The sequence below is a fragment of the Natator depressus genome, chromosome 10 (assembly GCF_965152275.1).
Source record: "Natator depressus isolate rNatDep1 chromosome 10, rNatDep2.hap1, whole genome shotgun sequence".
Taxonomy (NCBI): domain Eukaryota; kingdom Metazoa; phylum Chordata; order Testudines; family Cheloniidae; genus Natator; species Natator depressus.
The window spans coordinates 37,348,381-37,363,538 of NC_134243.1; the positions used below are offsets into that span (position 1 = coordinate 37,348,381).

General features: G+C 50.2%; 1 protein-coding gene, 1 long non-coding RNA gene and 1 other non-coding gene across 4 annotated transcripts in view; 2 read left to right on the forward strand and 1 right to left on the reverse strand.

Annotated features, from left to right (window-relative positions):
- Window positions 1-3,526: 3,526 nt before the first annotated feature.
- LOC141995036 (uncharacterized) lies at window positions 3,527-12,640 on the reverse strand. Of its 2 annotated transcripts, XR_012641239.1 has the most exons (5): window positions 12,114-12,638; window positions 9,345-10,068; window positions 6,602-7,813; window positions 4,924-5,514; window positions 3,527-4,500 (listed from the first exon to the last, which is right to left on the reverse strand). It is a non-coding gene; the product is annotated as an uncharacterized LOC141995036 (long non-coding RNA). The 2 variants fall into 2 exon arrangements; XR_012641238.1 differs by having other exon boundaries at window positions 4,924-7,813; window positions 12,114-12,640.
- The window catches only part of LOC141995034 (uncharacterized), a 37,351-nt gene continuing 29,450 nt past the window's right edge, over window positions 7,258-15,158 (forward strand). Inside the window, exons 1-2 of the mRNA XM_074965757.1 lie at window positions 7,258-7,544; window positions 13,081-14,218. Of these exons, the coding sequence (XP_074821858.1) occupies window positions 13,339-14,218 (880 nt within the window). The 5' untranslated portion in view covers window positions 7,258-7,544; window positions 13,081-13,338. The remainder of the gene's footprint in view (window positions 7,545-13,080; window positions 14,219-15,158) is intronic.
- Window positions 12,618-12,781, forward strand: LOC141995493 (U1 spliceosomal RNA). The gene has a single exon (XR_012641341.1). It is a non-coding gene; the product is annotated as a U1 spliceosomal RNA (small nuclear RNA).

The following is a 15,158-nucleotide window of genomic DNA, read 5'->3' on the forward strand; positions in this document are numbered from 1 at the left end:
ATTTCTCCCTTCCTAGGACACACAGCAAGAAGTCTGTGAGTGCCCTGGCAGCTCCTGGGACACTGACACACCCAGCAGGTAAAGCCAGCAGGAGACTAACATGCCTGGAATGAGCTTGATGCTTTTGGCAGCCCATTTGGTTTTTACTATGGTAAATGCTGGTTTCCAGGGATGTACCACAAGAAAGACACCAGAGCCCTGAATCGCTGAGTCACTCTCCTCATTAGGAACAGACCCACTGGCAGCTGAACTGTCTCTCTGTTAAATATTTGTTTGGGAGTTCAGCACAGAAGAAGAATCTCCTTCTTATCCCAGGTTATTCAGCAAATCTTATCTAGGGTATCTCCTGCAGCTATCCCTGTAATGCACCATGTCAGGATGGTCCAGGATGTGGGAAGCCCCGGACAGAATCCACCATATATGGAAACTGTATTGCCCTCTCATCAGAGGTGGAAATGGTCCCATAGAACAGGATACTAGGGCCCAGATCTTCAAAGGTATTTACGCCCCTAACTCCCATGGATTTTAATTGGAGTTAAGCACCTAAATACCCTTGAGGATCTCAACCTGCAGTCCATTAGTGAGACAGTGTAAGAAAACCCAACACCCCACCCCTTTACAAGTAAGGAGATCCTCCATAGATTCACAGAGCAACCTCTATAGGTGAGTCCACAGCTCCCACAATAATCTCCCCATGGGGTATCCTGGCTGCTAGCCCATGTAATTTCATCTCAGGGAAGTCAAGATGAAAAGGTGGGTAGATCCCTGGCCTGGAGCTGGTAAAGCCGCGTAACAGCCCTTAAGGCTGGTGAGGGGAACCCTCCTGTGTTATCACCAAGCCCATCACTGGCCCCAAGGTTTGGACATGAGGCTGGCATTCCAGGGGCAGACTGGGCCTCCAAGTAGGAGGGATCAAACGAGCTCCAGCCAGTCTCCCTCCCCCAGAACCAAGAGACCAGGGTAGGCTGGGAAATGAAGTTCACCAGCACAGGCATGTTAGTAGTTGTAGTAGGGGTAAGGCATGCTGGGAAATGGGAGAGGTATAAATACCCTACCTTTTCTACAGAGGGAGACCAAGAAGGAGCGAGGCTGGGCCTCCTGAGTGATACAGGACAGTAAAAAATCCATAATCTGTAGGTTTTAAAACATTTTTGTACGGATTTTCGGATGGCAGCCTCTGTACTCTCTGAATTAGCCTATGGAAGTCTGCAGAGACTGTTCACTTTGTGGGGGGAGGGTGAGGAATGGCAAATTGATATAAACTCCCCTCTTCCTCCTCTTGCAGAGCTATCATTGTGGTTTGCAGGCCTGAGGGATGGCAGTGGCACACAGACATACTAGCCAGTTCAATACAATATCAATATAGTTGTTCATGTCGGAAGGATAGCAATGTTAGCAATTGCTGCACAGCAAAGAGAGATTTTTAGTAGCACTTGGGTGTCTGATTCCTATGTAGACTTTTTAAAAATCTCCTTGTGTGATCTCAGCAGCCCATGGTAACTGAGGGGTTGGTGTCTGGAAAAGGTGTGTGTGTATATATGGGGGGGGGGTTATAGGGGCCATTGCAGAATTAAAGTGTAGTTCTAGTCTGAAAAATGACGGTCACGATGGTTTCATGGGGCTTGTGGCTATTTCTCAAGAGTTTCCAGCCCAAATGAGCTCACTCTGCAGGCAATGAAAGATGGCCTTTCTAATCGCCAGTGCTGGGGGCTGAAAGTCCAGCTGGGGTTGGGTGCCAGCACCTTGCCCCAGCTGAAGGGTATAGCTGGGGCGAAGAGTCATTCCCAGTGGGTACACACCTTAGGGGACAGATTCTGCCAGTGGACTTTAGGCAAGGAGTCTGTTGCACAGGAGCCAGAGCAGACTTCATCTCCTTCCCCCAGGAATAAAACAGGAACAAACTGGCCTTGGAGCTAGCCAGTGAGAGGCTGATACAGACTAAAAGCCGATCTATGGAGTAAGACGGCTCTATTTTTACATAACCCCTTTTCTTTCCATAACTAGCTGGCCTGCAAGTCTCGATAGTGCTCCCTTCCCTTCCTCTCCCCATCCAGGGGCAGAGCACAATGGGCCTGCCCTGTGCCGGTCCACTCAGAGGGCTGCTGCTCAGCAGGGCCAATATAAAGCTCTGGCTCTGACTCCGACTCCAAGGTGATGGATGGAGAAGTGTCCGCGGGGAATAAGTGCCCTGTAGCCTGAGTGCGGCAGAGCCAGGCAGTTCCCTAGTCACCGCTGAACGCCAACAAACCGGCCTTTCTTTGGGTATGTCTACACTACAAAATTAGGTCAAATTTATTTAAGTTGACATTTAGCTCCAATTTTACAAATTTGATGCTGCATGTCCCCACTATGCACATTCTGTCAGCGGGGCACATTCTCACTACCATGTCTAGCATCGACTCCCGGAGTAATGCACTGTGGGCAGCTATCAGTTCCTTTTCCCGACTGGAATTCTGGGTTAGTCTCCCAACGCCTGATGGGACAAAAACATTTTTGTGGGTTGTTTCAGGTACATGTTGTCAGCCTCCCATGATGCACTTGCCTCCTCCCTCCTTCCCTGAAAGCAAAGGCAAACAATCATTTTCGTACCTAAGCCTGGGTTACCCGTGCAGATGCCATAGCACGGCAAGCCTGGACCCCACTCAGCTGTACACTGTTGTTGTGAGCATCGCAAACACCTCGCATATCATCCTGTGGTATTTGCAGAGCCTAGCCAGGAGCCGCCGTGCGGAAGACTGTGATGCGATGCAAATAGACATGCTGGAAGTCATAAAATGTAGCAATTTGCACATGCTGGCGGCGGCAGCTGGGCTTGTGACACAGTGGAACGCTGCTTCTGGGCCCAGGAAACAAGCACAGACTGGTGGGATCACATAGTTAGGCAGGTCTGGGATAAGGAGCAGTGGCTGCAGAACTTTCGAATGCGTAAGGCCACTTTCATGGAACTTTGCGAATTGCTTTCCCCAGCCCTGAAGCACAGAAATACCAAAATGAGATCTGCTCTGACACTTGAGAAGAGAGTGGCGTTAGCCCTGTGGAAGCTTGCAACGCCAGATTGCTACCGGTCAGTCAGGAATCAATTTAGAGTGGGTAAATCTACCGTGGGGGCTGCTGTGATCCAAGTAGCTAGGGCAATCAATTCACTTCTGCTAAGAAGGGTAGTGACTCAGGGAAACATGCAGGACATAGTGGATGGCTTTGCCTCGATGGGGTTCCCTAACTGTGGTGAGGCAATAGACGGAATGCACATGCCTATCTTGTCACCAGACCACCTTGCCAAAGAGTACATAAACCACAAGGGGTACTTCTCAATCATTTTACAAGCGCTAGTGGATTACAAGGGCCATTTCACTGACATCAAAATGGGATGGTCCGGAAAGGTACATGATGCATGCATCTGTAGGAACTCCAGTTTCTTCATAAAGCTGCAAGAAGGAACTTTCTTCCCAAACCAGAAAATTACCGTTGGTGATATTGAAATGCCAATGGTTATCCTTGGGGACCCAGCCTACCCCTTGCTCCCATGGTGCTGGTGCAGTTTACTCACTAGGTTAGCCTCAACGAAAGCAATATTCTCATTGTTGTTGCTGCTTGCTGTGTGCTCCATAATATCTGTAAAAGTAAGGGGGAAAAGTTCTGGTGGGGTGGGGGGGGTTGAGGCAGATCACCTGGCTGCCAATTATGAGCTGCCAGACACCAGGGCAATAAGAAACGCACATTGAGGCGCACTGCATCTCCGAGAGGCTTTGAAAACCAGTTTCATGAATGACCCAACACTGCTGTTCTGCGTGTTGTTCCTTACCAAGCTGCCCCCTTTTTTGCATGTACTGCCCTGTAAATTAAACTCCCACCAACCACAGTGTGCACAGTGAATAAAGAGCCTCCTGTCCTCAATCCATGCATTTTCATTATGCTAACAAACACTGAACAGAGACAGCAATGAATAGCAAAGATAACCCGGGTCTAAGGGCCTGATAACATGGCGGGGAGGGGCAAGGACATGCAGTTTATTAGAACTGCACTATCTAGCAATCAAAGCTGTGGGAATGAGAGCCTTCTGCTCATGAACCATCCCCTGGAGCTGAGTTCAAGGGATAATGGAGCTCTTTCCCCCCCACATTCTAGGACGTCTGGGAGAGGACGATATGGAACTTGGTGAGGAGGGCAGCTGATTCATCACTGGGTACAGTAGGACTCTAAGGTCTAGCTGCCTTTCCTGCACCTTAGCCAGATGCCTCAGTATGGCTGTTTGCTCTCCTATAAGCCACAGCATCTCCTCTGGCGTGTTGCACTCTTGTTCCCTGCATGCTTTCCTGCCCTCTTGGTCGGCGTGCATGCTCTCCGACAGTGTAAGCCTCCATGCATTCAGCTGGGCCCTGTCAGACTCTGAGGAGCACATCAAATCACAGAACATGTCTTCCCTTGTCCTCTTTTTTCGCCTTCTGATCTGGGACAGCCTTTGTGCTGGTGTGGAGGAAGCACCCACAGACAAGGTTGCAGCTGCAAGGAAACAAAAACCACAAGGGTAGCCTTACAGAACATACATTGTTGAAAACAGAAGGTTAACTCTTGCAATGAATGAAACACTTCACAGCAGTAAATACATTCCCTGAGGTACACGGCCACATTTTGTCTTTTAAAAGAAGCACCTACCAGTAAGGTACAACACATGGCAGAGCACTGGGTAGCAGATTTCAGTTTGCAGGCAGGCATGGTAAGCACACAAGAAAGGGTAGGTGGTGTCAGGGCACATCCGGGGACATTTTTTGGTGGGGAAACTCTTGGCACATAAACAGGCTTTTCCAGGGAGCACCCTTTGCCTAGCTGGACTGGCAGCCACTGTATCCCAATTGTTTGCCTCAGATTAAATATTAAACACAATTGTATTTAACCCCTGTAGTGTGATTACAAGTGTGCACTCACCAGAGACCGCCTTCAAGGTCCTGCAACAGTAGGTCCTGGGAAGGGATTGGCTCCAGAGTTAGGAAAAGGTCCTGGCTGTCAGGGAGAATGGATCTTCCGCTTGCCTGCTGTGCATTCTCCTCCTCCTCCTCCTCATTATCATCATCGTCCTCCTCGTTGTTGCCTGTGGCCACCTGAGGCCCCTGGGAGGTATCCACAGAAAATGTTGGGGTACTGGTGGGGTCCCCACGAAGAATCACGTGCTCATAGAAGCAGCATGTCTGTGGCTCAGAACCAGAGCTACTGTTCGCCTCCCTTGTCTTCTGGTACGCTTGCCTGAGCTCCTTCATTTTCAAGCAGCACTGCTGTGTGTCCCTGGTATAGCCTTTGTCCCCCATGTGATTTTGGCATAGGTGTCAGCGTTTCTTCTGCTGGTTTGGAGCTCTGCCTACACAGACTCTTCTCCCCACACAGCAATCAGATCCAATGTCTCCAATATGCTCCTTGCTGGACTGTGTTTGCAGCCCTGGGCAGGCATATCAGCTGTGCTGGTGAGCTCTCCACACTGATCAAACAGGAAATTCAAAAGTTCCCGGGACTTTTCCTGTGTACCTGGATGAAGTGCAGTGGAGTTGAAAGTGCTGTCCAGAGCGGTCACACTGGAGCACTCTGAGACATCAATCCCTTCAAATTACACAGCGTTGTGTCTACACTACCCCTAATTCGACCCAGGAAGGTCAACTCTAGCGCTACTCCTCTCCTGAGGGGGAGTACAAGTGTTGATTTTACAAGCCCTTTGGGTCGGTGGAAAGGCCCCAGTAGTGTAGACACCGTCATGGCTGAACCCCAACTCTCAAGGTTACAGCTTTTCTCTGACCTTGGCTTGGTAAACGCTGCCACCATCCAAATACAACAAAACCCCCTTTGAATCCAGGAAGGAGCACTTAGGAATACCTCCCTGTGGGGTGCCCTCAAGCCCTTATATCCCCCCCTTCTGGGGAAGAGCTGAAAAAGGAAACAAAGGAAATTAGCTGTGGCTACCAGTTAATCAAACAACATGCACAAACCTCTTAGGACACCAAATATACAATCCTGTTCTTAAAAAAGGTAAATTTTGTTAAAAACAAAAAGAAAGAAAATACATCTCGATTTTAAAAGACCAATTCCAAAAATCAAGCACCCAAAATAGCTTTCTTGGGGGTTCAGCTTAAAGGTTACAAGCAAACAAAAGCATCTGGGATTAGCACAGAGGAGTCCACACGCTGGAGTTCAGATAAGTAGTTCTAAGCATGATCTGAGGATTTATAAGCATGATCTGAGGATTTATAATCACATCTTGCTTAGCTGCTTACGGCATGACTGCTCTGACCCTCCAGCCCAGAGAGAACAGACAAAGGAAAGTTTCTTTCTCCATTTTAAAAAGTTCTACCTTCGCATTGGCTCTTTTGGTCAGGTGCCCACTTTTTTCTTTACCTGGGGGGCTTTTTAACCCTTTACAGGTAAAGCAAGTAAAGAACAGCTACCAGGAAGGATTTTACAGCTAACTGGCTGTCCATCAGAGGAAGCTATCCCCCCCACTTTATTTGTTACAGACATGCATATTATAAATTCGACCTAAGGCTGCATATGTTGACCTAACGCTGTAGTGTAGACCAGCCTTCTTAAAGTCGATCTTGTTTGCTTGAGCCAGCCCCCTCACCGAGCCAGGTCAGTGTCGGTGTAAGCAGCTCTGCTCGCTCTCTCCCTTCCCTCCAGCCTGGGATCACTCATTGGAGGAAAACAGAATTCGCCCTCGCCAGCTCCAATCCCGTGGCCAAATCTCCCTGCCGGTTTGGGCTTCAACTCCGCGGGGATTCAGAGCGGGAGGAAATCGGGAACTGCCGGGAGTCTGGGGAGATCCTAAAGAGAGAGGTAGGCGTTTACTGCAGGAATCGGGGGGTTACACTGGAAAGTGACGCAGAGGGGAGTCGATTTAAGAAGGATCCGAGAGGGAGAATGAAGTAAATTAACCGGGGGGGGGACACAACCACTTCCTTTTTGCTCCATCTTCATAGCGACGCCTTCTGCGAATTCTGTATTTCCTGTCCCTGAAACCGTGTGTGTGTGGGGGGGGGACCCCTGCGGAGCTAAACGGCCCCTGAGCACGTCCGCAGTGGGCAGTTTGCAAGGCGCAGCACAGGTACGTGCCGAGGGGTCCCTCGAGGGGCGGGTCGCGGCTCCCCTCAGTCCTGGGCGCCGGAGCGGGGCTGTCTATTGCAGAGCCCTGCGCGGCTCCCGGAGCGGGCGCGGGGCGGAGGCGGCTGTCCGGCCGCTGGCTTGAGAGGAGCGCGGGACCGCGAGGGAGCCTGGATCCCCCAGCTCGTCATCCCCGGCCTGGTGCTGCCCTGGCTCCGAGCTCCGCAGCAGGGGCGGCGGGACGGCCAGTTCCTCCAGGGGGTGGGCGAGCTGCCTTTGAAGGGACGCGGGAAGAACGGCGTTCAAGCGGCTCCCGAAGCCTTAGGAGTGCGGTTCCCTAGGCCCCCGTTGCTGCCTGGAAGATGCACGGGGAGAAAGCCCGGAACTGCCCAGAGCCGGCCTTGGAAGGGAGGCAACGACCCTGCTAACTCCCGCCTGTTCTCTCCTGTGCAAGGAAATCACCGCAGGTAGCTTTGGGGGTGGTGTGTTGCTCCAGCTTTCTTGTTTAACTCCTCCCTGAGATTTGGTAGATGTCCCTGACCTTCTGGAACTTGCATCAATGAAGCCAAGAAGTGTAAAAGAAAAAAAGCACTGGGGATGTGAAGAATACCCTGTTCCCCCATTTAGCCCCGTTAATGACTGAGCAGGCTCCCTCCTTTAAGGGCAAGTGTAGGTGAGACTGCAGCTGAGACGAGTTAGTTCCAGGTTTTAGAGTAGCAGCTGTGTTAGTCTGTATCTGCAAAAAGAAAAGGAGGACTTGTAGTACCTTAGAGACTAACCAATTTATTTGCGCATAAGCTTTTATGAGCTACGGCTCACTTCATCAGACGCATGCAGTGGAAAATACAATGGGGAGATTTATATACACAGAGAACATGAAACACTGGGTGTTACCATACACACTGTAACGAGAGTGATCAGGTAAGGTGAGCTATTGCGGGGGGGGGGACCCTTTTGCAGTGATAATGAAGGTGGGCCATTTCCAGCAGTTGACAAGAACTTGTGAGGAACAGTAGATGGAAAAATAAACATGGGGAAATAATTTTACTTTGTGTAATGACACATCCAGCCCCAGTCTTTATTCAAGCCTAATTTAATTTCCTAAATGAACCTAACCTAAGTTCCAGTTTCCCAAATTCTCCAGCTCCTGTGATCCTTTGGCATACAGTAGTGGCTCACTTTTCTCTTCCTCTCTCTCTCGTTTCTCAGGGCTGCAATGTGATTAGAACAGTTTGCTCCAGTCTATACGAGCAAAACCAACCCTTCTTATTAAAAAGCCAGAGCACTGCTGTTAAATAGGGCCCTGTGACACTCGGGTTTGCTGCATAGCTGGGCCCTTGCTTTAGGAGACTGGTATCTTGTCTCGTGTTTGCGCTAAACCCTTGTAGCTTGACTGATTTCCCTGCACATACCCAGAGTCTCTGAGGAGAAGGTGGGGTGGCATCTCCTAGTATGATCCTCTCCCTTCTCAGCCCACCTCTTTCAACTGAAATTGGCAGCCTCCCCATCTCTGTGTGGACATGAGGGCCAGGGCTGATGCTGGAAAAGGCCACTTCCCTTCATTGGTGACAAAACAGGCCCACTCTGTATGTCCTGTGGAGAAGTGTCCCAAAGGAGGTGTGCAGTGCTTCTGAGGGAAAGGGATGTGCCTGGTCCTGTTTCCCTAATGGAGGGGAGCAGGTCTGGGGAGTGGTCATGAGCCTTGGACGCCAGGGCGGTGCATGTGTTGGGTGAGTGGAAGGAGAGCATGTATGAGGCTGCAGCAAGTCTGCGTGGGGCAGCTCAAGAGGGAAGTCTTCCCCAGGGCAGAGTGGGTCACTGGTGACCTCCCCACGCTGATCCTTCCTTTTGTGGATGGAAGCCAGCCACTAGCAGCTTCATGCCCTGCAGGCACACAGCACACTGCTGGCTGAGCTGGGCTGGCTCTGTACTGATCAGTCGTTCTCAGCCGCAATTAACTAGTTGGGGTATGTCTACTCAGCCTGTGACTCTGAGTCTCCCCTCCCATCTTGACCAACTCACTTTCATACTAAGTGCTAAAGACCTAGATTTTGCAGGTTGGAGCTTGGGCTCTGAAGATGGGAGGGAAAAAGGGGAAGGTGGACTTCAGAGCCCAAGCTGCAACTTCAAAGCACGGTCTATACATCTATTTTTAGAGCACTAGCATGAGTCCCGCTAGCCTACATGTGTGGAGCCAGGCTGGGAGGCTTACTGTCTTGGGCTGCATAGACATACTTGGGCTGCGTAGATGTATTCTGTGTGGGTACCTGGGTTGTCAACATCACCGTGAGCCTCGGCGCTTGCCTTGCAATGCCCTGATGTTGCAATGTTTGCTGTGACCTCCCACTATGGATCAATGCAGTGTCAGGCTGTGGTTTGCACAGTAGATGTGGGCTGCAGAAAGAGCTGGAGTCTTTGTCTTGCTCTGCCTTCCTCTTGCAAATCCCACTGACCTTTAACCAATGAAGCCTCCCAGGATGCTGTGAAGCAGGCCATTGTTTTTATCCCTCATGTACAAATGGGGAGTGAGGGAAAGTCACTTGCTCAAGGTCCCTCAGACTGTGGGAGCTGCCAATAGAATGTCTGGCTCCCAGGCCTGTGTATGATGTCACCTGGTTTAGAAGTTATCACAGGTGCCTCCTGCCCACGCATCTAGACTGAGTTCAGGTCCTCTGGAATAGGCAGATGATGGCGTGACTTAATAGAAACCCTTGTGAAGCAGGGAAAATGTTTGACCTGGTTAAGTGTCTTCGTTTTTCAGTTCCTCCCCACCTTCAGTTTCTAGAGCTGGTTTCAGAAACAGCCATGCTGTTCTCTTTCCCATGGAGAATCGGTCATCTGCCCCATGAGCATCATCAGAGAGTGACCAGCTGGGACTGGCTGTTCCCTTTGAGGCTAGAAAGATACACCTACAGCAGTGCCACATTCAGCAGCCTTTTGCAGAGATGAAATGGTGTACACAGTGCAAGCAGCTTAGGAGTTGCACACAGTCTGAGGAAGGAAAGGAAATGGCAGTTAGCAAAGAAATTCATTTTGCCTCTCTCCCTCCCACAGGGATTGTAATAACAGAGGACTTGGTTTACCAGCTCTAGAAACACAGGGACAGGAGGAGCAAGGAGGTAACTAGGGTCAGCCTGAGTTTTGTGGAGCCTGGTGTCAGGTGACATGTGAAGGGCCCTATGCAGCTGCCTTACTATCAGGTGCCCTCAAACATAAACAGCCAGCTTCTGGCTGTACTGAAACTTACAAACCCCTTCTGAGCTGTAAGGAAACGCTCTGGGCCTGCTGTGCCCTCCCATTCCCTTTTCCTGAACTCTGAAGCCTGGAGATGAAGTGGAGGGAGGCAGGACAGTTCAGGAATTCAGCCTTCCCTGTGTGGCCTGCTGAGTCAGGTGGGAGTGGGATGGTGTTGTCGCCACCAGGCTAGGCTAGGCTCCTGGCGCAGGGCCCTGGAGCAACAGGCTTAGATGGGCTGCAAGTTGCTACTGCTGGTAACCTTTAGAGGACAGGGAAAGAAAGGTGGATAGAAAGCTGGCTAGATTGTCGGGCTCAACGGGTAGTGTTCAATGGCTCCATGTCCAGCTGGCAGTCAGTATCAAGTGGAGTGCCCCAAGGGTCGGTCCTCGGGCCAGTTTTGTTCAATATCTTCATTAATGATCTGGAGGATGGCGTGGATTGCACCCTCAGCAAGTTTGCAGATGACACTAAACTGGGAGGAGAGGTACATATGCTGGAGGGTAGGGATAGGATACAGAGGGACCTAGACAAATTAGAGGATTGGGCCAAAAGAAATCTGATGAGGTTCAACAAGGACAAGTGGAGAGTCCTGCACTTAGGATGGAAGAATCCCATGCACCGCTACAGACTAAGGACCAAATGGCTAGGCAGCAGTTCTGCAGAAAAGGACCTAGGGGTTACAGTGGACAAGAAGTTGGATATGAGTCAACAGTGTGCCCTTGTTGCCAAGAAGGCCAATGGCATTTTGGGGTGTATAAGTAGGGGCATTGCCAGCAGATCGAGGGACGTGATCGTTCCCCTCTTTTCGACGTTGGTGAGGCCTCATCTGGAGTACTGTGTCCAATTTTGGGCCCCATACTAGAAGAAGGATGTGGAAAAATTGGAAAATGTCCAGCGGAGGGCAACAAAAATGATTAGGGGACTGGAACACATGACTTATGAGGAGAGGCTGAGGGAACTGGGATTGTTTAGTCTGCGGAAGAGAAGAATGAGGGGGGATTTGATAGCTGCTTTCAACTACCTGAAAGGGGGTTCCAAAGAGGATGGATCTAGAATGTTCTCAGTGGTAGCAGATGACAGAATGAGGAGTAACGGTCTCAAGTTGCAGTGGGGGAGATTTAGGGTTGGATATTAGGAAAAACTTTTTCACTAGGAGGGTGGTGAAACACTGGAATGTGTTACCTAGGGAGGTGGTGGAATCTCCTTCCTTAGAAGTTTTTAAGGTCAGGCTTGACAAAGCCCTGGCTGGGATGATTATCTCACTGATATCTAATGAGAGCAGTATGAAGATTTAGCTAGGCACCACAATGGACATTCACCTCAGGGAACCTGCAGCTGTCTGTGCCAGTCATCAAGGGATGCACGGTCCTTGCAGGTGAAGGATTCTTCTTCCTCCTTTGGCTTTGAGGCACTGTAACAGGGTGCACTCACCTCTTGTGAGCACCCCCTTGGCCAAGTGCACACACCTTCACACTCAGATTGTCCCTTCTCTGGGATACAGCAGTGCCCCAGGGCTCCCTCCCTGGAGACACGGTCTTTACCCTCTTAGGGCTTCCTGGCTACAGCTCCCCAGCTGGGCCACTGTAGTTCAATTCCCTCTTTGGGATGCCTCAATGTCCAAGCCACTTCCCCACAGTGGCTAATGGGGGATGGGGAGGACCTGGGCCCACCCACTACTCCAGGTCCCAGCCCAGGGATTCTGTAGATCAGAGCCATCTGCTGTGCCCCTTTAACTATGTCACACAGCTCCTTTAATTCTCTGGGCCACTTCCCTGTGGCTCTGCATGTCTTCACCCTACCTTAGGCTCTTGTCCTAATGGAGTCAACCAGCTCAGGGCTCCTTCTCGCTCTCCCCAGCTTCTGGCAGCACTGCCCTGTCCAGGGTTTTGTAGCTCCATCAGCCAGTCACACACCAGCCATGCTCCTACAGCTCCAGGGAAGAAAATAACAACAACAACAACAAAAAAAAACACACAAACTCCCCCTGGCCCTGCAGCTCTTCTTATACTTTGCTGCTGGGACACAGCCACTCTAGGCACCTTGGAGGACCCTCTCCATTGCTCTTTTTTGGGGCAGGGTGTGACAGGGCCATGAGGTCTCCAGCAGGGGGCCTCAGAGGGTCTGATATACCCCATCACAGGCACTTTGAGGAAGACACTAATACTGCATCCGATGAAGTGAGCTGTAGCTCACGAAAGCTTATGCTTAAATAAATTGGTTAGTCTCTAAGGTGCCACAAGTACTCCTTTTCTTTTTGCGAATACAGACTAACACAGCTGCTACTCTGAAACTAATACTGGGGCTTACTTACCTGGCAGGGGAGATACCATGATCACGAAGGTGGTTTTCCCAGGGTGAGGCTCATCCATTGCACTGCGGGTGTGCTGACCCCTGCGATTTCCCCAAATGCGGGAAACTCGACTGCATAATTTGTGGTAGCAGGGGACTGCGTTCGCGCTGTCCCCTGGAAAAAAAGAAAGAAAAAAAAAAAACTCATCAGGCTGATGGGTAACTAGGGGGTTGGAGTGGAGCTGTCTGGCTGTCTGGACACAAAGCTGGTCGAGGGGCTTCCCTGCACTGTCCCTTGCCAGTGTCTTATTCTTGCATTCTCTAAGAGAGCTACAGGGAAGGGTGGGTTGTTGTGGTGTTCAGTGGAGAAGCTTTGTAGCAGATGCCTTTGGATACAAAGAGCTCTTTAATGCCATCAAGTTCCATAGGGATTTTTTCAAGCTCCTTCCTTACTATGTATTTTTCTCTCTTTTCAAGGGGCAGAGTTGGGAAGTCCCTCATCCTACTGATCCCCTTTCCAGCAGATTTGTGTGGCATTTCCCCTTTATTTTGCACACTTGGGGTGCCAGAAGAGCTGAGGGTCTCCTGTGTGTGCCTTGATTTGAAGTCTTTTATCACCATCCAATCACGGCAAGGAGACGGTGTTGCTGAACAGAATTCCATCCATCCCTGGTACTGTGTGCGCCCAGTTGAACCGGAATAGAAAGCCCAGCATTTTAGGACTTGGGAGAGCTAATGGCCTCTGCCACAGGAGCCGGACAGCTGGTGGCTGCCGTTGTGCTTATGTGCATATTGCTTTGTGAGGCATCTGCTCAAAATCTCATCAAGAAACAGAAGACAGAGCACTCACTCCTGATAAATGAAATCAATGCGGACAACCCGGGGGAAGATACCTCTGAGTTTGTGGAGCTCTATCACACCAGCGGCCGAGAGGCCCTCTTGGATGACTACCACCTGGTCTTTTACAATGGTAATGGCAACCAGGCCTACAAAGTCCTGAACCTTCAGGGCAAAGTCACCAATAATCAAGGGTTCTTTCTTGTTGGGTCTTCCACGGTGAAACCCCAGCCCTCCGTGATCTTGCCTAAGAACACTATCCAGAATGGGCCTGATGCCATTGCCCTGTATTATGGGAAGGGGAACTACCAGGAGGGCATGAGTGTCACCAGTGACGGGCTGGTGGATGCCTTGGTCCATAAGTCTAGAAAGAATGACAGAGCGGACATGTTGCTCAATGTGCTGACCCCCGACAGGGATGCTTTCCTGGAGGATCCCTCCTTCAGGACCACAGACGAGTCAATAGAAAGATGCCATGGGGAGGGTTCTCAGTGGATCTTTCAAGTGGCCATGCCCACCCCAGGCAAGGATAACCACTGCATCCCCTCTTCCCAGCTGAATGCTTCTGCCGTGCTGATCAGCGAGGTCCATGCTGTGACCTCTCCTGGGGAGTCAGAATTCATTGAGCTTCAGGGACCTCCTTCCACTGCCCTGAGGGACTTGGTTCTGGTGCTGATCGAAGGACAGACCAAAGAAGTTTATTTCTTCATGGACATCTATGGAAAAACCTCTCCTGAGGGGCTATTTCTCATTGGTCCTGCGCAAGCCAGAACCCCAGGTAGGATCCCACTCTTCAGACTACTGTGAACATCTGAGAGTGGGGGTTATGGGTGCAAGGACAGCAGAGTCTTACTGTCCTTCTGTCATCACTCACCTTCCTCATTCCCTCCCCCTTGGAGGGGGGCCCCAAATGTGAAAGACTTGGAAGGAGCTCATGATAGGGGTTTGATCCCATTTTGGGGACTGTGGAAGGAGGTGTTGTTTGCTTTCTCCGGAGAAGCAGTGCTGGTGGGTGAACTAGGCTCTGCTCCCAGCTCTGTAGCTGGTGACCTTGGGCAAGTCACTTCACCACTCTGTACCTCAGTTTCCCCATCTATAATACAGGGCTGACACCCTCTTCTTGAGAGATCCTCTAATGGCAACCATTGTGTAAGGGCTAAGTAGTACTTTCCCCACCTCCATAAAAAAAACCCAATCTCCATAATATCAGTGTCATTTTTTTCTCTTTATGAGCCAGCTGTGAAGTTACCAGACTAGGCTCATGCTGACTGGCTGGGCTGGGATCTGAACTTCTCCTGGCTTCTGATATTTCCTATGGGGAAATGGATGGGGAACAAATATCTTATTAAACTTGGCCATCTGAACAGAGGAATTTGGCTGGTGGAGACACTGACTCTGCAGCACATCTTGTGTAACTCTGTGTGTCAGGATTGGTTAGTCATCTCTTACAAATACGGGACCCTTATTTAGACTTTTTTAAACTGCAATATACATTTCAAGCAGTTCAGTTACATTAGATACCCAGAACTCTGGCTACTTTTTAAAAACCAGGTTGATCACTTAGAGAGACACCAACTTGAAATCTAATCAATCTAAAACAAATGAGCTAAAAGTAGTTTTAGGTCCTTCGCCTGAATCATCCTTCCAAGTACTGTGGTTTTGTAGTCATGTCTAGTGTCTCTGTGTATGTGTGTGTGTGTGTGTGTGTGTGTGTGTGT